This window comes from Rhinopithecus bieti, unplaced genomic scaffold (genome assembly GCF_001698545.2).
Source record: "Rhinopithecus bieti isolate Rb0 unplaced genomic scaffold, ASM169854v2 scaffold_82876, whole genome shotgun sequence".
Taxonomy (NCBI): Eukaryota; Metazoa; Chordata; class Mammalia; order Primates; family Cercopithecidae; genus Rhinopithecus; species Rhinopithecus bieti.
Window position 1 is genome coordinate 655,208 of NW_016830546.1, and position 22,635 is coordinate 677,842.

General features: G+C 44.1%; 1 protein-coding gene across 6 annotated transcripts in view; it reads left to right on the forward strand.

Moving 5' to 3' along the window:
• The window catches only part of UNC13B (unc-13 homolog B), a 235,863-nt gene that overhangs the window by 187,995 nt on the left and 25,233 nt on the right, over positions 1–22,635 (forward strand). For 3 of the 6 annotated variants that reach the window (XM_017865604.1, XM_017865607.1, XM_017865605.1), the window contains exons 11-19: positions 9,823–9,869; positions 13,179–13,257; positions 15,204–15,209; positions 16,322–16,396; positions 17,221–17,440; positions 18,688–18,915; positions 19,514–19,655; positions 21,672–21,841; positions 22,280–22,395. In XM_017865604.1, the coding sequence (XP_017721093.1) occupies positions 9,823–9,869; positions 13,179–13,257; positions 15,204–15,209; positions 16,322–16,396; positions 17,221–17,440; positions 18,688–18,915; positions 19,514–19,655; positions 21,672–21,841; positions 22,280–22,395 (1,083 nt within the window). The remainder of the gene's footprint in view (positions 1–9,822; positions 9,870–13,178; positions 13,258–15,203; positions 15,210–16,321; positions 16,397–17,220; positions 17,441–18,687; positions 18,916–19,513; positions 19,656–21,671; positions 21,842–22,279; positions 22,396–22,635) is intronic. The other 3 variants (XM_017865609.1, XM_017865606.1, XM_017865608.1) reach the window with 1 other exon arrangement.

Sequence of the window (22,635 nt, forward strand, 5' to 3'; positions counted from 1 at the left end):
CAGCTCACTGCAAGCTCCGCCTCCCGGGTTCACGCCATTCTCCTGCCTCAGCCTCCCAAGTAGCTGGGACTACAGGCGCCTGCCACCTCACCCGGCTAGTTTTTTATATTCTTTAGTAGAGACGGGGGTTTCACCAGGTTATCCAGGATGGTCTCGATCTCCTGACCTCGTGATCTGCCCGTCTCGGCCTCCCAAAGTGCTGGGATTACAGACTTCAGCCACCGCGCCTGGCCGATGGATTTTTTTTTAATCCATCAGTTTGTGGACATTTGAGTTATTGTTACCACTTCTTGCCTATTATGAATAATGCTGCTATGAACATTTGTATACAAGTTTTTCTATGGAACTATATTTTCAGTTCTCTTGGGTATTTACCTAGAAGTAAAATTGCTGGGTCATATGGTAATTCTGTTTACCATTTGAGGAACTGCCAGACTGTTTTCCAAAGTACTGTACTATTTACATTCCCACCTGTAACAGATGAAGGTTCTAATTTCTCTACATCTTTGGCAACACTTGTTATTATCTTTTTTATTATAGCCATCCTAGTGGATATGAAGTGGTATCTCATTGTGGTTTTGATTTGTGTTTCTCTAGTGACTAATGATGTTGAACATCTTTTCATGTGCTCATTGGCCATTTTTCTGTCTTCTCTGGAGTAATGTCTATTTAAGCCTTTGCCCACTTTTAAATTGAGTTTTCTTTCCTTTTGTTTTTGAGCTGTAATAATTATTTATATATTCTGGATATAAGTCCCTTATCAGATATATTATTTGTAAATATTTTTTCTCATTCTGTGGGTTGTCTTTTCACTTTCTTAACAGTGTCCTTTGAAGCATACATTTTTTTATTGTTTTGTTTTTTTCAAAAATCCTATTGGCCAGTTCTGGTGGCTCAGGTCTGTAATCCCAGCACTTTGGGAGGCCAAGGCGAGAGGATCACTTGAGCTCAGAAATTTGAGGCCAGCCTGGCCAACATAGTGAGACCGTATCTTTACTAAAAATCAAAAAACAATTTTTTGTGCTAAAATATACGTAACATAAAATTTATTATTTAAACCATATTTTTTTCTGAATGTTATGTGAAACATTTTAACCATTTAAAAATGTATAGTTCCATAACATCAAGTACTTTCATATTGTTCTGCAACCGTCACCACTGGTCATCTCCAGAATGCTTCTCATCTTGCAAAGCTGAAACTCTGTACCTATTAAATAATAACTCCTCACCCTATCTCACCCCAGTCCCTGGTAACTGCCACTCTACTTTCTGTCTCTATGAATTTGATTACTCTAAATACCTCATGTAAGTGGAATCAAATAACATTTGTCCTTTTTTGACTGGCTTATTCCACTTAGCATAATGTCCTCAAGGTTCATCCATGTTGTAATGTGTCAGAATTTCACTCCTTTTTAAGGCTGCATTGTATCCCATTGTACACATATATCACATTTTATTTGTTCACTCATCGGGACACACATTGCTCCACCTTTTGGCTATTGTAAACAATGCTATTCTAAACAGGGGTGTACAAATATCTTTTTGAGTCCTTGCTTTGATATCTTTTGGCTATGTACCCCAAAGTGAATTGATCGAATTATATGGTAATTCTAATTTTTTGAAGAATCCCCATACCATTTTCCATAGTGGCTGCACTGTTTTACATTCCCACCATCAGGGCACAAGGGTTCCTTCCAATTTCCTACATTTTCTTCAACACTTGTTATTTTCTGTTTTTTTGTTTTTTTTTTTAAGTAATAGCCATTGTAATGAGTATGAAGTAGAGCACAAAAGTTTTAAATTTTGATGAAGTGCAATTTATCCATTTTTTTCTTGTTTTGATTGTGCTCTTGGTGTCACAGCTGAGAAATCATTGGTTAATCTGAAGTCTGAAAGATTTGCTTCTATGTTTTTTTAAGAGTTTTGCTTTGTTTTTTTTTGAGACGGAGTTTCGCTCTGTCACCCAGACTGGAATGCAGTGGTGTGATCTCGGCTCACAACAACCTCCACCTCCTGAGTTGGAGCAATTCTTCTGCCTCAGCCTCCTGAGTAGAGTAGCTGGGATTACAGGCATCCACCACCAAGCCTGGTTAATTTTTTGTATTTTTAGTAGAGAGGTGGTTTCACCATGTTGGCCAGGCTGGTCTCGAACTCCTGATCTGAAGTGACCTTCCCGCCTTGGCTTCCCAAAGTTCTGGGATTACAGGCTTGAGCCACCACACCCAGCCAGTTTTGAGTTAATTTTTGTGCATAGTATCAGGTAGGAGTATGCTTTATTCTTGTGCTTTATTCATATGCTTTATTCTTGTGCATATGGATATCTAGTTGTCCCAGAATGATTTTGTTGAAAAGATTACTCTTTTTTCATTGAGTACTCTTAGCACTCTTGTCAAAAATCAATGACTATAAATGTAAGAGTTTATGTCTGGACTCAATTTTATTCTATTGATATTCAGTCTGTCTTTGTGCTCAATTCCTTCTTTTTGAAACACTTTCTTCATTTGGCTTCCAGAACACCTCTCTGTCTTGGTTTCCCCCTTTCCCCCAACATTACTGGCCATTCCTTCTTAGTTATCTTTGCTCTTCCTCTCCCCAACCTTGTAGCATCCTAGGATTCAATCTTGACTTCCTATACTTACTTCCTAGATGATAATCTTTCAATCCCGTGAGTTTCATAAGCATTCCCAGGTTTACATCTCCAGCCCAGACATCTTCCATGAACACCAGACTCCAAATCCACCTAACACCTCCATATGGATGTAAAAAGGCATCTCATTTGACATATCCAAAACCAAACTCCTGATCCTTCTTCCCAAGCCCCTGCCAAACCTGCCTTTCCTATTGTCTTTCTTACCCATCAGTGGCATCTTTATTCTTGCAGCTACTCAGGCCCAATCCATAGAGTCATTCTTGACTCCCCCTTTTCTCTCACAACCTGTATTCAGTCCATTAGTAAATTCCACTTCCTCCACCTTTAAAAAATATCTTGAATCTTGCCACTATTTCTACCTCCACGACTGTCATCTTTGTTTAAGCCACCATTTTCTCTCATCTAGATTACTGCAATGGTCTCACTAGTCTCCCTGCTTCTAGAATCTTGTTCCTCTACAGTCTGTTCTCACAGCAATCAGAGTAATCCCCATAGAGCATGAGTCAGGTTATATCACTTCTCTGCTCAATGATTTCCTGTCTCACTCAGAATAGACACCAGCATTCTTACAAAGGTCTGTAGAGCCCTATTTGAACTGGTACTTTATTGCAAACTTGCTGTTTCTCCACACCAATTATGCTCTCACCTCACGCTTTGCATTTGCTATATGTTCTTCTGAAAATACTTTTTCCCAGAACTCCAAATGACTTCTTTACTAATTTCTTTCAAGTGTCTGCTTTGATACCACCTGTCAATGAGGCCACCCTAGCAACCTGTTTTTAGATTTTTAATAACAACTCTACCTCCATCGTCAGGGGGCATTATCTTTTTCCCTTATCTGAACTTTTCAGCAGAGTTCCTATCACATGTGACATAGTATATTGTTATTTCTTATGGAAAGCAGACCCTGGAACAAGAATGCCTGTTGTGAATTTTGGCTTTACCACTTGCTGGCATCTCTCTTAACCTCTCTGATCTTCAATTTAATTATCAAAGAAGTGGAGGTAATAATGGTATTTACCCAGTGTGGAGTTGTGAGAAATAAATGAGTTTACCCAAATAAAATGCCAGATACAAAATAAGTGTTTGATTAGTATCAGCTACTATCATCATCTTCAACATTGTTTGTTATCTGCTCCTCTTACAAAAATAAAAGCCTCTCAGGATCAGGGAGTTTGTTTCATTCGTTGCCACATCACCAGCACTGACTGAGGACAGTGCCTAGTGTGCACATTAGGTTCTTTTAAAATTTTTTTAGTTGAATTTTTTTTTTTAAAGACAGAGTCTCAGTCTGTCACCCTGGGTGGAGTGCAGTGGAGTGATCAGAGCTCACTGCAGCCTTGATCTCCTGGGCTCAATGGATCCTCCCAACCCAGTCTCAAGTAGCTGCACTGCACATGCAGGCACATGCCACCACTATAGGCATATGCCACCACACCCAGCTGATTTTTTCATGTTTTGTAGAGATGAGGTCTCACTGTTACCCAGGTTGTTCTTGAACTCCTGGCCTCAAGTTATCCTTCCTCCTGCCTTAGTCTCCCAAAGTGTTGGGATTATAGGCATGAGCCACCATGACCAGCCCTTAGTATAATAGGTTCTTAAGAAATGAATCCTTGCAATAACCCTGAGAGGTAGTTGTTCTTATACCTATCTTTTTATAGGTAAGGAAATGTAGGCTCAAATAAGTTGAGCATCTCAAGTCTTTTGACTCTCAATAATGGAGTTAAGATTGTATTATTGGGTATACTGAGGGGAGGGCTGGTGAGGAGGAATGTCACTTCCTTATAAAATGGACCATCTGAAAGAGTGAGAGAGATCATTCTTGGGGGGTCAGGGGTTTTCCTGCAAAGCAGTTGTTTTGTAGACATTTATAACTTAACCTGCAAACAAATCTAAGTAGAAAAATCCTAAGACATTTTAGGGAGTTAGGAAGCACAGAAAGTTTGATTCTCAACAAGAAAATAATTGTTTTTTAATGTTTGTCCAATGGGTGGGACAAACTGAAGAGCCAGTATAGCAGTTCCTCAGGGTCTGGAAATGGTACTGGCTACTGGTTAAGAGACTTATACCTTCTCTGGTTGGGCAGGTGACACTTCTTAGAATAGCTGTTGTTTTCCAAATACTGTGCTAAGCCCTCAGGCTACAAAGGTGAAATAATATATAATCCTTTTTTTCCTGAAGAAGTAGTATAAAGTGAGAAATAGTATAAAGGAAGATGTTTATACAGACATCTACAATATACCATACTACAAAACAGTATTAACGACACACTGTCTTAGAAGTATGGACATAAAATGGTGGAGACCGGGGCAGCTAGTGGAGAGGCACCTAATCCTACCTTGGGAAGGAAAGCAGATAAAGAAATTTCACAGAGTCATTAGTATTTGAACTAAGTCTTAAGGAATATGCCTGAGTCCATCCAGTAGGCTGGGTGTGGGAGGGAGGTGTGAAAAGTCTCAGATGTGATAGACAATGTTCAGTAAGACTTGAATACAGGACACATGAGGAGCGGAAGGAAAGTAAGCTAGAACTGTAGGGAAAGTACACATCTTGAAGCACTTTATGTGCTACAGTAAGCAACGGGGAGAATTGATGCAGTTAAGCAAAGAAAAAAATGCGATCAGAATTTTGAAATCGGAAATGTGGAGTATGGATTGGAGAGGAGCAAGTCTAGTGGCAGAGAGGTTAGCTTGGAGTCTCCTGTTATAGTCCAGTTAAGAGAAGATGGTAATGGTAGTGTGAAATGGAAAGGCAGGAGTGGATGCCAGAGATATTTAGGAGATAGAAGGTACAGAGCTGAGTGATTGGATAGGGACAGAGTGCAGAGAGGGAGAGATCCATTGTCTGGCTGGGGACAGGAGGAGAAGTTTAGAGATGGAAGATACAAGTTTAGTGTTTGGATATGTTGAATTTGAGCTAAGCATGCGATATCTAGGTGATACACACTAAACAGTGGTTAATGTGTTGTGATAAAGTAGGTATCTGAAGGTTAGGTATAACTCCTTTGAGAAGTGGAAGAAGGACCTGACTAATGGAATGGAGAAACTTATCAAGTGACACAGAGGGCCCAGTTGAAGTTAAAAATCTGCATCTATTTGCTCTGGTTCTCATCTGTACAATAGTGGGACTTGTCAAGGCATTATATGTTAAATACCATGAGAAGGATGAATGTAACTTAGGTGCACTAGGATGGCCTTATTAACTCTTGCTTGCGTGGGCATCAGAGAAGGCTTCCCAGAACTGTGCTTTGGAGGAAGAGTTAAATTTTCCTCTATAGAAAGGAGGTGTGAGATGCTGTTTCAGGGTAATGGAACAGAATGAGTAAATAAATATGTGGGGTTTTGAGTATGTGACTTCTTTGTGAAACAAGACAATTAGATTCTAGGAATGTATATGGGGTCAGGAAAGAGGCAGAGGAGAGGAATTTGGGGATTTGAGTCAGATCATGGAAAGCCTTGATGATTCTGTCAATGGATTGATTGGATTTTAGTCTTTAGGCATTATGGGGAGATCTGTGGGGAACAGAAGGACACAATCAACTTTGACATGGTTGTAGAATGTATTTAAGATAGTGGAGGGGGAGAGGTACATTTCCATTTTGAGTCATGGGGTCAGTTAAAGGATTGCCTAATTTTCTTACTCAAAGGGAACACATTATCCTGGGGGGTTGGGATGTAGATATGGAAGAGATATGTCCCCATTCCAGGAAGTGTCTTTCTCATCTTTCCCACCTTCCTGGAGCTGTACTGTTTTGGAGGATTCCTGGTCAGCTAGTCCAGGACAGGTGACGCATTAAGTAGGCAGAAATAGCTTGAAAAATTGGGAACCTGTGAATTCGATTCTTGAATTCTTCCCTCTACTTGTGATGTAATATCAATGGGCCTTTAAAAGAGAAAAGAATGTGGTGGGGTACTAATGGACCAAGGTGGGTGGACTTTCCTTACAGAAAGAAGCCTGTTGGCCTATCCATGTATGGCCTAGAAGGCAGTGCAGACTCTGATGAATAGAAAAGGAGTAATCTTTATTTTTATCCTGTTATGGCTTTATTGGACCCTTCTGGAAATGTCAGTTTCCTTTAGAGTATTGTCCTGGGTTTGATAAATAATCAGATTTGGGATTGCAGTCATGGTTTTATCATCTAGATCACTGTGATTTCTATTAGGAAAGCAGCCAGTCAATGCCCCCAGGCCTGTAGCCATTCAGCATCCTGGTCCTGGACTTAACTCTAGGCCCTACTCTGGCCCAACTTAATTTTGGGTCTGAGAAACAGGCCAAAGCTCATTGGGTGAATGCGTGGCCAAGCCTGCATTGCAAAATGGAAAAGGCTCAGCCACCAGGGCCTTTGGAGTTTGAGGTCTTACACCAGATCTAGAATAAGCTCATGTGGCTTCTGAGGAAGGAAATCACTCTGTGCTCAGCCAGCTTAGATAGCCTGTTGGAGTGGTCCTTGGTAACAAAGCTGGTCTTGCAGCCTTGGCAGCCTGACCCTTGATGCAGGCTACTTTGGAAAGGGGAAAAGGATGACTGGAACCCCTGGGTAGATTTTGTCCCTTGATTTAAGTAGCTCCAGGGATGTTCCAAACTAAAAAGCCTCGGCCAGCAAATACAGGTAGGAAGGATTCTGGAAGCCAGTCAGCTGGGCTCTGTGAACTGCCTAGTTGTCCGGAGGACCTCTCCCTCTCTTCCATGTCCGTTGGAGTTTAGCTGGCATTTTCTTTGGGTTCCTTACTTATAGGACTGAATCTACTAACCTTTCTGCCCTTTTTTTCTGCTCTTTCTCTCCTTGCAGAAGGAAAGCGAGGAGCCCTTCAGGTTGTGCCTCTGACCCTTTGGGTCCTTTTTTGTCTATTTCCCTCCCCTCCTTCCTGAGCACTGTGTGTGTGTGTGTGTGTGTGTGTGTGTACATGCACATGTGCGTGCATGATTTGTGCCTCTGAGCTTTGGCTCATGCAGTCCATTTTTCTGAAAAGCAGTTTGTGTGCATGCTCCTTGCTTGTGTGTGCTCCTGCAGATATCCCTGGAGCACATTGTGAGAATGTATGTGTACCAGCATGGATGTGCATTCAATGTAGCATGTGTGTGCTTATACTTATACCCAGTTTGACTCCCCCAGACACTGATTACCCTCCTTTTCTCCTACTCTGCTCAGTGTGTGTCCATTTTCTACCTGTTGCTGCAAACTCTGGCATATGCTGTAAAACCTTGGCTGAGCCTAGCACGCATGTGTACTTTGTATTTGAGAGCAGGCTTTGCTGCAGGCATTTCATGCCTCTTGCCTGAGGCCCTAAGTGTGAAGGTACTTGTGCTCTGAACAGGCTTCCTGACCTCTCAGTTGAGCACAGGCTTCTGTAGACCTATTGTGTGGTTTCCCAAAACCATATGAATGCATAGTATACTAATGCCCTGTGCTTGCAGGCACTGGCTTTTGAAGACCATGAGGATTTGCTTTGCCTGTGATTTGGGCCATAGTAAACACTGTGAATCCTCCTCAGATGAGTTTCTGCAGATCACTGTATACTCTGAAGCTTGTATTCTGAAGCCATAAGCCTAGGATTCATGCTCACCATGTGTTTCCTTCAGACACAAGTTGTATGTGCTGTGTGTGCAGGCTTTTGCAGACATATTGTTATCCCCTCTGAGCACAGGAAATGTGCATGATCTGAGCCAGGCTCTCAGAGACTTTTTGTGACTTTGTTTCCTTAAGCTCAGTGGTTTCTGGCAAATATCTCACTCTAAGTAGGAAATAAGAATCTGCTGAGTGTGGTGGCTATTGCCAGAGGGAAGATAAGTTCTGGTTGGTAAGATCTGGGGACTTAGGGATTGGCTCCCCCACACTCAACCCTTACCCCTTCCATAAGCAACCTTAGAAGACTTGCAGTTTTTCTGTTACTTCCCACCTACTGTTGTTTCTTCTATACTATCCTCATTGTCTTTTGCTTCAGCCACTTCTGGCTGCCTTTTGGACCTGGCCCTCCCATTACCAATATCATCCTACCTATAGAAAGGATAGGAGGCAGATGGGGTGGAATGGGGGCTCTGGGCAGTAGGGAGATAGGCTTGATTAAAACATAGACAACCTAAGAGGAGTCTTAAATCCAAAATTCATGTGAGCCTACTGCTGACCCAGGTAAATCTCCCTCACTTTTCCATCACCGTTAGCTCTGTCCTGTCTGTCCCTATTCTCCTTTGTATTGCCTCATTCTATCCATAACTTCTCCCCACTTCAGCTCTCCAAAACATCGCTCACTGTTCAAAGCTAAGCACCTTAATTTTGCCTCCCTTCTGGAGCTCATTTGCTCCAGGATAGTTAGGAGGCAGGGAAGTTGTTGGGGGTGGAAGAAAACAAGGAGGGGCAGGAAGCCCCAGACCTGTTAGCCTGAAAAAAGCATGTGCTATTGGATCTCTGGAGCACTCTGGCAGCTGTGGAACTCTCTGCATGCCGCTTGAAGGATTTGCTTTTGTTTATTTTGTTTTCTTTTGGTACAGAAACCTTTAAAAGGTGATTTTTGAACTGTTCGCTTCCTTGAATTATTTGGTGCCTCAAGTTTTGACTTCTCATTCTAGGGCCTATAGAATTAACTAGAATGATAATCCAAGTGTCTACCCTGGGTTCTGTTGTTATATAGAATTTATTAAATGGCGAGAATATACTCAGTGTCAGTGAGTCAGGGGTTCAAGGCACCCAAACTAAATCCAACCACAAAATGAGATAGGAATCCAGAGAGACCAGGTCTGACTCTGGGACATTAAGGGAGTTTAGGAACATAGCTGGAAGAAGACTGGACTGTATATGAAGGTGTTGTTTTGCTTTAGTGAGGCCTGGAAGCCTACATAGGCCCTTCTCCTGTGCTTGGTTTACTACTGTCTATACCAATGGTTCATATAAGAGTGATATGAGTTCTGCCATTCCAGTAGACTTCAGTCCTGGGACCTCAGTGAGCCAAAGCTCCCTTATGTCCTATTCACCAAGGAGACAGGTATACCACTCATTTCAGCAGCCTGCTTGTTGCCCTTGCTGATCAGGACATTGGTTTAGATGTCAGATAGGCTATCACCACATGGTGAATGTGACTTACACTGCTCTGGGCTTGTATTCTACTGCTCGCTGCTTGGGTTACAGGCAATCTCCCATCTTTCCCAGGATCTAACTTGTTTCCTATCTCTTTTTAAAGATTCCAGATGATGGTGACCCCTCTCTGCCTCAGTGGCTCCCAGAAGGGTAAGTGATTCCCTGCAAGATTTCTGTGGATTGTATTCAGTATCTCTTGACGCTTTTAGCTTTTCCCTTGAGAAGCAGGGGAAAGAGCTTCATAAGCTGCATCCTGGGGAAGGAAAAGGTTCCACTATAGGTTGGTTGCTTCTCTGAGGCAGAGGAGAGAACTCTGCTGACGGATTCCTCGGACGCAGAAGAGGGATCTTTGCAGAATGGTTACGCTGGGGCAGGGGAGGGAGCTTTGGGGCCTTCTCATCCTTGCCTCTATAACTTCTGGTCCATCTTTTCATAGTGGTGATATACTCTTTAGGTAGAGCAAAGAGGAAATTAGAAAAATATCTGCATTTGGAAACATGTTCTTTTCATTTCTTTTGTTTTTTAATTTTCGTGGGTGCATAGTAGTCTATGTGTGTGTGTCTACTTATGAGTTACATTAGATATTTTGATACAGGCATACAATGTGTAATACTCACATCAGGGTAAATGGGGTATCCATCACTTCAAGCAGTTATCCTTTCTTTGTGTTACAATCCACTTATACTCTGTTATTTTAAAATGTGCAATAAATTGTTGTTGACTGTAGTCACCCTGCTGTGCTATCAGATACTAGACATTATTCATTCAGTCCATTCCATTGTTGATGGTGTGGCTGATTAAGTTACTCCCTAGGCTTGGTCCTGTTCCAGCTGTTGTGAGTCATCTACTTATTCCATTCCACTGTAGTCAGGACATAAGTAACATCCCTTTCTGAGCGCTGTATGTTCTGTCTGTGCTTCTTGTTTGGGAGTTTCAGACCTATGTGATTGTACCAGAGTCATTTTAAGCTGCTCAATGTGTTATTAAAGAGAGAAGAGAGTTCAAGTACCTTCCCATTCCCCACTCCTTCCCACAATATCACCAATTACTTATCTGTACCTTCCTTTTCCCTTTTTCCTACAAAGGCTTCTGACATCAGAATTTTCAGTAGTTGCTTCCTCTTGTGGCCAGGGAAGAAGAAAGATCAGGTAGATGATCTACTACATTTTTACATGCTCCTTTCCCTTGCAATTTGTTGTCTTTAAAAAAAAAAATTTTTTTTAACTTTTGTTTTAGAATCGGGGTACATGTGCACGTTTGTTATATAGTTAAACTCGTGTCACAGGGATTTGTTGTACAAATTGTTTCATCACCCAAGTACTATAATAATAGTTATTTTTTCTGCTCCTCTCCCTCCTCCTACCCTTCACCCTCAAGTAGGCCCGTGTCTGTTGTCACCCTCTTTGTGTCCATGTGTTCTCATGATTTAGCTCCCACTTACAAGAAAGAGCATGCAGTGTTTGGTTTTCTGTTTCTGCATTAGTTTGCCAAGAATAGTGGCCTCCAGCTCCAGCCATGTTCCTGCAAAGGACATGATCTCATTCTTTTTTATGGCTGCATAGTATTCTGCGGTGTATAAGTTCCATATTTTCTTTATGCAGTCTGCCATTGATGGGCATTTAACTTGATTCCATGTCTTTGCTATTGTGAATACTGCTGCAGTGAACATACTCATCCATCTGTCTTTATGGTAGAACACTTTATATTCCTTCTGGTATATACCCAATAATGGGATTGCTGAGTCGAATGGTGGTTCTGTTTTAGTTTTAGGAATCACCACACTGCTTTCCACAATGGTTGAACTAATTTTACACTCCTACCAACAGTGTATAAGTGTTCTCTTTTCTCTGCAGTTTTGTCAGCATCTGTTTTTTTTTTTTTTTTTTAGTTTGTCTTCTTTTAATCAAGGATGAATCATTGAATGAGCTACTGCCTTCTTTTATTGAAAGATTGTTTATGTTTAAAAAAATTTATTGGCTTAAGAGATACATATTGTAGTTTCTGGAATTAGCTACAAAGTTATGGCACCAGTTGCTTCAATGATCTTTAGGTTTTTTTCCTTCTAATAATTGTAAACTACATACATGTCAATGGGACATATCCAGACTATTTTTAAATGTAGCCATGCAGTAGTTTTCTAAATAATTCCCTATTGTCTTTCTTCCTTTTGTTTCACCTTAGTCCTTAGAAGCTGTCCTAAGTATAGAACTTCCCTCGGTCTGGTAATCTCATTAAAAACAAAGCTCACTGCCTCTGTTCAGGGAGCTAGTTTATTAGAAATCAGCATATTGAATGGCCTGTTTCAACTTCTGGACTTGACCCAATTTGTGGTTCCATTCTTTGCCTAGATAGCTACAAGTACCTACCTTTTCTGTTGGAATATTTCTGTCTTTAGACCAGCCGTGGTATACAGCCCAGCTACCCAACTTTCCCAACCTCTTTCCTCTCATTAAGACCAGGCATATGAGTTCTTTTCATTAAGGCCAGAGAGTTTTTTATTGCTCATCCATCTCATTTTATAGAGGTATCACCAAGGCCTAAAGTGAGGAAGGAATTTTGGGAGAAGACATAGTACGTTAATAGAAGAACTGGAGTTAAAATCCAGGTTATCTCAGTGTAATTTCTTTTGGGTACATTTTCTGTTTTTATTGCATATTGTGATAAAAGAACAATAAAATTAATCAGTATAGAAAAGGTATAAAAGTTTTAGAAATGTTCAGCTGCTGTAGCTGTAATTTTTCCCCAGGCTCTATTGATGTGTCTATAGGGCTAGGCCACACTTACAGAGTCCCTTTGCTGTTTCCTTCCTAAATGGTGTTTTGTTTTGTTTTTCTTCCCTTAAGTGGTCTTTTTGAAGTCTCCCATACCACCTCCCCTGCTTCCACTTGATTCTGAGGGCTCCTTTCTCCATGGAGAAGGCTTTTCTTCAGGAGGCCTAGGTAGACAGAACGGGTGACTCTTTTACTCTTGAATGGAGATGGTGTCCTTCTATGTGCCATTATCTGGTAGTCTTACTCACCTAGACTGTTGCCGTAGAGCCACCCTGTGGGTTCTGTTCCAGCACAGGCTTGGCAAAACTTATCTTTGAGGAGCAGTGTCTTTGCCTTGAGTTTGGGGAGAAGCTCTCTTGAGTGCCAATTACTACCTTGCCTTATGGAGCACAAAAGTGCCTTCAAATAAACCGAAATGTCTTGAACTATCACTGTGGGATAAAAGAGGCTCAGTCCTCAGCTGAAACTGTAAAAGACACTGAGGGGTACTGTGAGAACAGATTCTATTGCTCACTCTTCCATGGCTTTATTTCCCCGACTTTCTGTCTTCCCTTTCCGTCTCAAAGGCACATGATAGAGGTCAGTTCATCTTCCTCTGGGGAGAGGGAGAGCAAGGTGAATGGAACACTGAACACCAGTTAACTCAAAGCAAGACTGAAGGTCCTGACATATTTCCTTCTCTCCTCAGGCCAGCCGGAGGGCTCTATGGCATTGACAGCATGCCAGATTTACGCAGAAAGAAGCCACTGCCACTTGTCAGTGATCTGGTGAGTAAAGACTCTTGTGCAGGCATAGGCAGTAGCCTTGGGGTATCCCCCATTGGGCCTTGACAAGCTGTCAGGATTGGAAGTCGTCCATTTAATGACTCAAATTGGTCTGATGATCAACCATTTAAAGCCTTCTGAGACTTAGCAATGGCTTCACAGGGACTGTGTTCTACCTCACTCCCTAGTCAGAGTTCTGAATTTATTAGCTCAAGCTCCTATCTGGAATATTTGTGGCTTGGGCTCTCAAAGTTAGGATTTTGTGTCTTCCTGTAGGCATCTAGCTCTTACAGGTATCTCTACAGCCTTCTTTGATGACCTGTAATGGAAACTGCCTCCAGCCCTTGACCTAGATCATTGAGCTTGGTATGGGATGAGCATGACTGGAGCTTGATGCCTTCTTGGAAGTCAAGCAAAAGTTCTTCTCAAGACATAGGCTTTCGAGACTATCTCTGTAACCTAGTATCAGGCGCTGAGAGGCAATGATAAAAATTTGTGGAATTGAATTGAAACAGGCTTAAGAGTTAAAGCTGATCCCAGGGCCTCCATCCCATCTTCCCAGGATGACCAGAAGCCCCATTCTGGGTCATACCTTGTGAGGCACAAACAGCCCAAGGAATTTTCTGTAGCCTTGTGGGTAGTTGGGGGTGAAGTGAGGTCCAGGCTCTCTCAGAGCTCTAAAGCCAGAAATAGGGTGTAAGGGTTCAGTTAAACATGAACCCTTTTCCCTTACTACCATTTTCTGTTTCTGTTTTTCTTTTTTGCTCTCTATTCTATCTATTGTTTTTCCTATCCACTCCTCTTCCCTCTTCCCCATTTCCTGCTCCACTAGTTTCTCCCTCCTTAGTTGACTGAATGAAAGTATCATCTGCGATTTTCTCTTCATCATTTTTCTTCCCTTCCATTATTTTTCTTCTTTTTTTTTTTTTTTTTTTGAGAACGGAGTCTCGCTCTGTCACTACTGGAGTGTAGTGCCGGAATCCTGGCTCGCTGCAAGGCTCCACCTTCCCGGTCACACCATTCTCTGCCTCAGCTCCCGAGAGCTGGGACTACAGGTGCCCGCCCACCTCGCCCACTAGTTTTTTGTATTTTTTGAGCAGAGACGGGGTTTCACCGGTGTGAGGATGGTCTCGATCTCCTGACCTTGTGATCCGCCTCGTTCTCGGCCTCCCCAAAGTGCTGGGATTACAGGCTTGAGCCACTGCGCCCGGCCCATTATTTCTTACCATTTTTCATCTTCCCCTTTCTCTCTCTTCTCTCTTTCTCCTTCCTTCCTTCCTTCCTTCTTCCTTCCTCCTTCCTTCTCTTCCCTCCCTCCCTCCCTCCTCCCTCCCTCCTCCCTCCCTCCCTTCCTTCCTTCCTTCCTTCCTTCCTTCCTTCCTTCCTTTCGACAGCATCCCACTGTGTTGCCCAGGCTGGCCTCAAACTCCCAGGCTCAAGTGATCCTCCTGCCTCAGCTTCCCAAAGTGTTGGGATTACAGGCGTGAGCCACCATGCCCGACTCCTCCTTTCTAATGTACCTCTTCTTCTACCAGCTCTTCATCTAGCTGGTTGAAGATAAATTCTGATGCCATCTCTTCTTCAATACCATTTTCCTTTCCTTAATGTCTCTCATCTCCTCTTTTTTCTCTTCCTTTTCTTCCTACTTTTTTCCTCGTCCTTTCTCACTCTTTGCCCACAAGCAAGTATCCAGTTTATTTCTTGCTCTCCCTCTCTGTCTTTTGCCCTATCTTTGGCTTTATGGCATAATACTCCTTAGAGTAGGTACTCTAGGCTTTGGGTCCTAGCCAGTGGTCTGGGTTGAAGACGGTTTTTAGTGGACAGAAGCAGAGTGGATTGGGAAATGATTTACACTATAGGGAAGAACCTCTCAGTTGCCTCTGAAAGTTTTCGTGCCTTTTCGGGTCTTTAACATCATGTTGTTCCTTTCTCTGCTGTCCTCTACACAGGCTATGGTGAGTGTCTCCGGAGCCCTTTCCCATCCTCTTTAAAAGTCTGCATCCCTGGCAGGGTGCAGTGGCTCACGCCTGTAATCCCAACACTTTGGAAGGCTGAGGCGGGTGGATCATGAGGTCAGGAGTTCAAGACCAGCCTGACCAACATAGTGAAACCCTGTCTCTACTAAAAATATAAAAAAATTAGCCGGCAGTGGTGGCGGGTGCCTGTAATCTCAGCTACTCGTGAGGCTGAGGCAGGAGAATCACTTGAACTTGGGAGGCGGAGGTTGCAATGAGCTGAGATCGCACCACTGTACTCCAGCCTGGGTGACAGTGCAAGACTCCATCTCAAAACAAACAAAAAAAGTCCGCATCCCAAATCACTTGGGCCCTTTCCAGCTGTTCCACCTGCTCAGGCTGATATTATGACTTCTGTCTTCTCAGTGTCCTCTGCCTTTAGGAACCCATGTGCCTCTCCAGGGGCTGCCCCTAAAGCTTGGGCTTGGCAGATACATGGGGCCCCCTATGCAAGAGCGTGGCTAGCAAGGTAACCCCAGCTCTCAGACTTAACTCCCTGTCCTGCTTGATTTGACTGAGGCTTCAATGCCCCTTTCACTTGCCAAGTGCCCTACATGTAGGCCTGCTGGCCTCTGCAGCCACCAAGGGATTATGTGGGCTTGGGGAGGTGCCAAGGTATAGAGGTTACCATGGAATCATTTTTCTCCATAATGGCTCTTGAATGTGACTCTGACAGAGTTGTGTGTCTCTGTTATTCTTAATTACCTGTTTTCTACTATAGTTCTAAGCTTTTCATTTTCCTTTTCCTTCCCATAAACAAGGAGCTTCTGTGGGGTAGGACACTAAGAAGAGTGAGGGAAAAAGAAACTCTTTGGATGGTAGATACCCTGAAGAAAGTGCTGTTCTAACATAGAGAAGCCCTGAGGGCCTTGGGTTTTGCATCTTAACCTGGGACACTTGTCACCTGTTAAGGCCATTGCTGTGAGTGACAATAAAAATAGAAAGTACTGTAGTAAGCTATAGTCAAGTGGCTTTGGTCACCGAAGCTCCCTTCCCAGGACTTTGCCAGCCCTTGGTGGTGGTCAGGGCTAACAGTAGATCTTCCCTCACAGTCACTGGTCCAGTCTCGGAAGGCAGGAATCACTTCTGCAATGGCTACACGCACTTCTCTTAAGGACGAAGAGCTGGTAAGTGACCCATGTGCTTTCATAAGTCCACTGGCCTCAGGACTGGTGATCATCTCTGTAGCCATGCAATTAACAACTGGGAATTCTGGGAATTCAAGAGTGCTGGGCACACATTGCTGATGAAAAAGACAGATAGCATCAGGTGTTAGTTTTCCACAGTGGGTAAGGCTCTAAGCGAGTCTAGATCAGAGAGTAAGCCCAAGTCTCATGTTGAAGGGTGTGACCACTGAACTCAGGGTTTTATGATGGACCAAGTACCTTCTGTTTTCTTAGAAAGTGTAAATGCTGGAACAAGGCTCAGATCCAGCATCAGGTCCAACCTGTGTTGGACAACCAGGAGCACACTATATTGTGGGCCTCATTCTGCTAGGCTGGACTATGGGCTGGGCCAGGATAGAGCATCTTCTTCATTGCCAGAGGAGACACGAAATCAAGGTCCTGATTGCCCCACAGGGTCTCAGTTCTGGTATCTCCCTGCAGAATCCAAAAGTCATGGGGACCAGGCATGGTGGCTTACGCCTGTGATCCCAGCACTTTGGGAGACCGAGGCAGGTGGATCACTTGAGGTCAGGAGTTCGACAAGCCTGACCAACATGGTGAAACCCCGTCTCTACTAAAAATACAAAAATTAGCCAGGCGTGGTAGCATGTGCATGTAATCCCAGCTACTCGGGGGCTGAGGCATGAGAATTGCTTGAACCTGGGAGGTGGAGGTTGCAGTGAGCTGAGATCGCAGCACTGCACTCCAGCCTGGGCAACAGAGCAAGACTCTGTCTCAAAGCAAACAAAAAACAAAAATCATGGGATGGGGTATGTATCTTTCAGAAATCCCACGTGTATAAGAAAACCCTGCAGGCCTTAATCTACCCCATTTCGTGCACCACTCCTCACAACTTTGAGGTCTGGACAGCCACTACCCCAACCTACTGCTATGAGTGTGAAGGCCTGCTCTGGGGCATTGCCCGGCAGGGCATGCGCTGCAGTGAATGTGGAGTCAAGTGCCACGAGAAGTGCCAGGACCTGCTCAATGCTGACTGCCTGCAGCGTGAGTGCCCTGTGGGGTGAGGGGCAGGGAGTGGGGCAGTAGGGGCTCTGCAAGGGCTCTCCAAAATAGTCTGTGGCAAAGAGCTGGGATGGCTGAAGCAATCATTCCCCCAGTCCACCTGATTCTGAAACCCTATCCATTTCAGAGAAGGTAGGATTCTGAATCAAGGAGCCTTGCCTTTCCAAATAACAGGTCTTACACTACCTTCTTAAGCACCTTTCGGTGAGCTTTCTGTGGCCTTCTAATGTAGCTAGAATCTCTTCTAGGATTCTGTTGATCCCAGAGACTGAGCTTTGCAGTGTATACAGCACAGCGGCCTTATAGTCCAAATGACAAAAGCATCAGGATCTGAGACTAATGAGAGGAAAGAAATAGAGTTTTGTGGGGTTCCAGGCCCCACAGAGGACTCTCCTGAAGCCTAGAATCTAGGACTCAGGGAAGGCAGCATTCATTGCTTGTTTTTAGACAATAGTGCCAGAAATAGAAGTGTCAAATGAATCTGATAGATGTCCAAGAGGAGAGTATGCCAGACCCCCACAGCCTTGGCTAAATATATGACTTGTCCTGCCATGATGGAGTGGGGAGAATAGGAGCAGGAAAAGCAACAAGTTCTTGTCAGAGAAAATGGTAGGGGTCAAAGTTTATATCTCCTTGCTACCCTCCTGCTTTGCTTGCACTCACTGTGGCTGGACCCCAGGAAAAGCAGGGGTGAAGGAAGTGGAAACTATTTTCCTGCCCTCCAGACCTCCCAGGTATTACCGACAAGTCAGGCTGTAGCACTGAAAGCTTTAAGGATTGTGCTAGGAGAAGGGAAGGTCACCTCTAGACAGACCCACAAGTACTTCATTATCCCAAAAATAGCTATGACATATAAAAGGGGACCAGGGAGAGGCCTTGAGAAATTATTCATAGAAAATGCCCTTTGAAGAGCCTCAAATTGGTGCCAGTGGCATGGCTAAGTTAGACATGAAGAGACAGGTAGGACAGAGTCAGCAGAAGAGATGGGCTCCGAAAAGACTGCCTGAAGACAGATGCTAGTAATGACTTGGCCAAAAACTATCACGAAGAGGTGGCAAGTGCAGGTGCCAGAGGGCCCTTGCCTTAATTGCTGAGAAGTAGCAACCAGGCTGGCTGCAGAGTTTCTCCACTGCTCTGCAGCCTCTCCTGGGCCCCATTCCTCAGCTCAACCCTTGGTCTGGTAGGTGACCTGTTGCTTAATCCTAATTTCTGTTCCTGGCCACGTTCAGGGGCTGCAGAAAAGAGCTGTAAACATGGAGCTGAGGACCGGACCCAGAACATTATCATGGCCATGAAGGACCGCATGAAGATCCGAGAGCGAAATAAGCCAGAGATCTTTGAAGTTATCCGGGACGTCTTCACAGTGAGCAAAGCTGCCCATGTGCAGCAGATGAAAACAGTGAAGCAGAGTGTACTGGATGGCACCTCCAAATGGTCGGCCAAGATCACCATTACTGGTGAGCAGGCCACAGTTTGAGGGGACAGGAAGGCCTGGGCTATGGGGAGGAGCCTGGGGAAGAAGCATCCTGAGCATGAGGGAGCAAGGGATTGGGAAGAAAGAAAAAGGAAATCACTGGGAAGGAAAGCCCTCATTATTCATCACTCCTCCTTACCTAGACCCTGGTGCCGGAGAGGCAAGACTGCTATCTGCAAACAACATGAACCATAATACAAGGATTTGCTAACAACCTAACACTGTAGATTGGTTAACAGTTTGATATTACAAGAGGTGGGGGGAGGGGAAAGGGGAAGGGCAGGGGACCAGGGAGTAGTCAACCAGTGGTTTGCTAAATGGGTGGGGCTAAAGCATGTATATATCAGAGGGTATAAGGACCAATGTAGAGACAAGTGGTCAGTTAGGGGTTGGGTAGGGAGATGGGATGCTTGGGCTTTAAAGGAAAGGCTTGTGGCCCAGGACGAAGAATAAATATGGAGGAATGGGATTACGGTGTCTGTGCAAGGAGCATAGACTGCTCTAAGATGGAGAGCATATGAGTAGTGCTGTGGAGGGCTTCTGACCGACTCTGAAGCCTCCTGTACATGCTTGGGTTGCAGTGGTGTGTGCCCAGGGCCTACAAGCCAAGGATAAAACAGGATCCAGTGACCCTTACGTGACTGTGCAAGTCGGCAAAACCAAGAAGCGTACCAAGACCATTTTTGGAAACTTGAATCCTGTTTGGGAGGAAAAGTTCCATTTGTAAGTCACAGAGAGCTTTGTCTTACCTGGGACTGTGTGTATTGGGGGAGCAGGATCACATCCTGCCATTCTGGGCTTGAGCTTGAAGATTGGGCAAAGGCAGGGGAGAAAAATCCATTTCTCACATGCTTTGCTCAGGCATCAGCCATTCTTTCTCCGGTTTTCTTCTCATGACCTGTTGTGTCAGGGTTACTATGCCCATGCCCTGTCTTCACCAGGGCTATTAAAGGGGCCCTAGGGCACTCCATCCTGCTTTTTCCAGCAGTAGAAAGATTTTACTACTTTACTGCTCAGTGACAGAACCAGGGACTGACTGCCTTATTGTACCTCCTACCCTTGCCTAGGAAGGTACAGTAGGGTTAGGCTCTCGTAAGGAAGGCTGTTATACAGAGTGCGGAGGGAGTGTCCTTGTCCTAAAACTGGGTAATTCTGGCTTGAAAGTGGAAATCTGGGTTCTGAAGTTGCTGTTTCCCATAAGGGTAGTGTTTCTTCTCACTGATTTTTTTATTATCTCACTTTCTTACAAACTGTTTCTTATGACAGTAAAGGATGGTTATTGAAAAATGACAAACTAATATCTGGAGAATAGACATGCTTTATCACTCCCCAATAAGGCCTAGGGTCCAGATTTTGGATTTGAATCAGCCAAGCAGGCTGGCTATGTAGAGGCCTCCTTCTGTTGGCTCCTCAGAAGATTCAGGTAGAAAGGGATTAGGGCCAGCACGATGGCTCACACCTGTAATCCCAGCACTTTGGGAGGCCGAGGCAGGCGGATCACCTGAGGCCAGGAGTTCCAGACCAGACTGGCTAATGTGGCAAAACCCCATATCTACTAAAAATACAAAAATGAACTGGGCATGGTGGCAGGCACCTATAAGTCCCAGCTTACTCGGGAGGCTGAGGGAAGAGAATCCCCTGAACCTAGGAGGTGGACGTTGCAGTGCACCAAGATCACGCCACTGCACTCCAGCCTGGCAACAGAGTGAGACTCGGTCTCAAAAAAAAAAAAAAAAAAAAAAAGGATTAGGATATAGTAAAATTTATCTCTAATCCAGAGATAATATTAATAGCTACTAGGAGAAGCACCTGTTTGAGAATCTGAATAGTTCCTGCTTGAATTCTTCTTATGACTAATTTAAAATCAACTAGCTCTTGGTCGTTTTTGCCCACTTTTAGTAAACAGTTTTTTAAGCTCATTTTCTGTACAAGATACTATGCATAAAATAGTGTATCTAAAAATGAATAGAACAATCCCTGGCTTCAAGAAGCTCATTGTTGATTTGTCTATTATCTTCCCACAGAGTGGTGGTTATACTGTAATATTATAATGGAATGTGGAAAGATGTCATAAGAACATAGGGAAAGGAACAGCAAATTTTGCCAGTTACAACTTTTGGGTGAAACAACAGAACCCAGAAAGCAACGGTTGGAGAGGACAGCTTGAGAGAAGACCTGGGAAAACTTTCTCCAAAGCAAACCTGATAGAGGAGATGACATTTCAATGGGATATGATAGGATAATATAGAAGCTCACCAAGCACATAGTTAGGCAGATGGGGGAGTTAGATAGAAAGCTAAACAGTTATAACTATATGGGCCTACCACGGACATGTGTAGCACCTTTACTCACTTCATGTCTTAGGCTCTGAGGATGGAGCTAGCAGTTGCTTCCTGGAGCTCCGTGGCATATCTAGCTATTTTCCTCTTGGTGTTGCTGATACAGCTAGCTGTATAGGAAGTCAGAATTGACCTGAATTACTCTTCCCTCCACCCCTTGCCCTTTGTTCTAGGACAATAAGAACTGTACAGTAGTAGATAGAGCCACCCAGGCTGAGGAATGAAGAGTCATTTGCTGGGATAGCCCAACTTTTTTGGAACTTTAGTACTGCTGTCCTCTGACTTCTCCTCTTCCAGGGCCTCAAGTGCAGCTGTCAGAGCTTTTGGGAGGGAATAGGAAGTAACAGGATTTGGCGCTACTGGGTCTGCCCCTAACAGAGCCTGCCTAATTCTCTCACAGTGAGTGCCACAACTCCTCTGACCGCATTAAGGTGCGTGTGTGGGATGAGGATGATGACATCAAGTCAAGAGTAAAGCAACGCCTAAAGCGAGAGTCCGATGATTTCCTCGGCCAAACCATCATTGAGGTTCGGACCCTAAGTGGCGAGATGGACGTCTGGTACAACTTGGGTGAGGAAACTGGACCCAAGAAAGTTGCTTGGAAGGGAGAGCATGAAGGGGACCTGGGAATAGTCCTTCTACCAAAACCACCATCTATCCCCAAAGCATATCTCTATACAGAGCCCGTCTTACCTGCAAAGAACTGACTATGGGGAGGGATGGGGGACAGAGGAGTGGCAGTGGCTGCAACTCACTCTGGCTGAACGTTCTCTAGGTTTCAGAAGGCCCGTTAATCTTCATACTAGTGCCTTTGTCCCCCCTCCACACTCCTGTTCTCCTACCCAGCTAGTTCAAGGGTATTTGTGGAATATATGGTCACTGGAATGATTCACCCTATATGGTGAGTCCTTGGCTTGGCCCCTTCTTTTCCTTGGGTAGAGCCAGAATGGAACTATCTATGCTGTCTAGTTGCATTGGTGTCAATCTCCAGTCTTCTTTCCTTCCTAGAGAAGAGGACAGACAAATCAGCCGTCTCAGGGGCTATCCGACTACAAATCAGTGTGGAGATCAAGGGGGAGGAGAAAGTAGCCCCATACCACGTGCAGTATACGTGTCTCCATGAGGTGAGCCAGCCCTTGGTAGGTGGGGGATCAGAAAGCAGTGCTGGGAGAGGCCTGTGGCCGTAAGTAGGATTGCTAGGTGGTTGGAGATCCGAGGCCCGTTTTAAATTTTATCCTTGACTCACTCTGCTACCCTGGAGAGGCCAAGTGATTGAACCCAGACTGCATTCTCTTCCACTAATGTGAGAACAGCCTGTTGGGACCATAGAAGGAACTGAGCAATGACTGGAAGAACAGAATTTC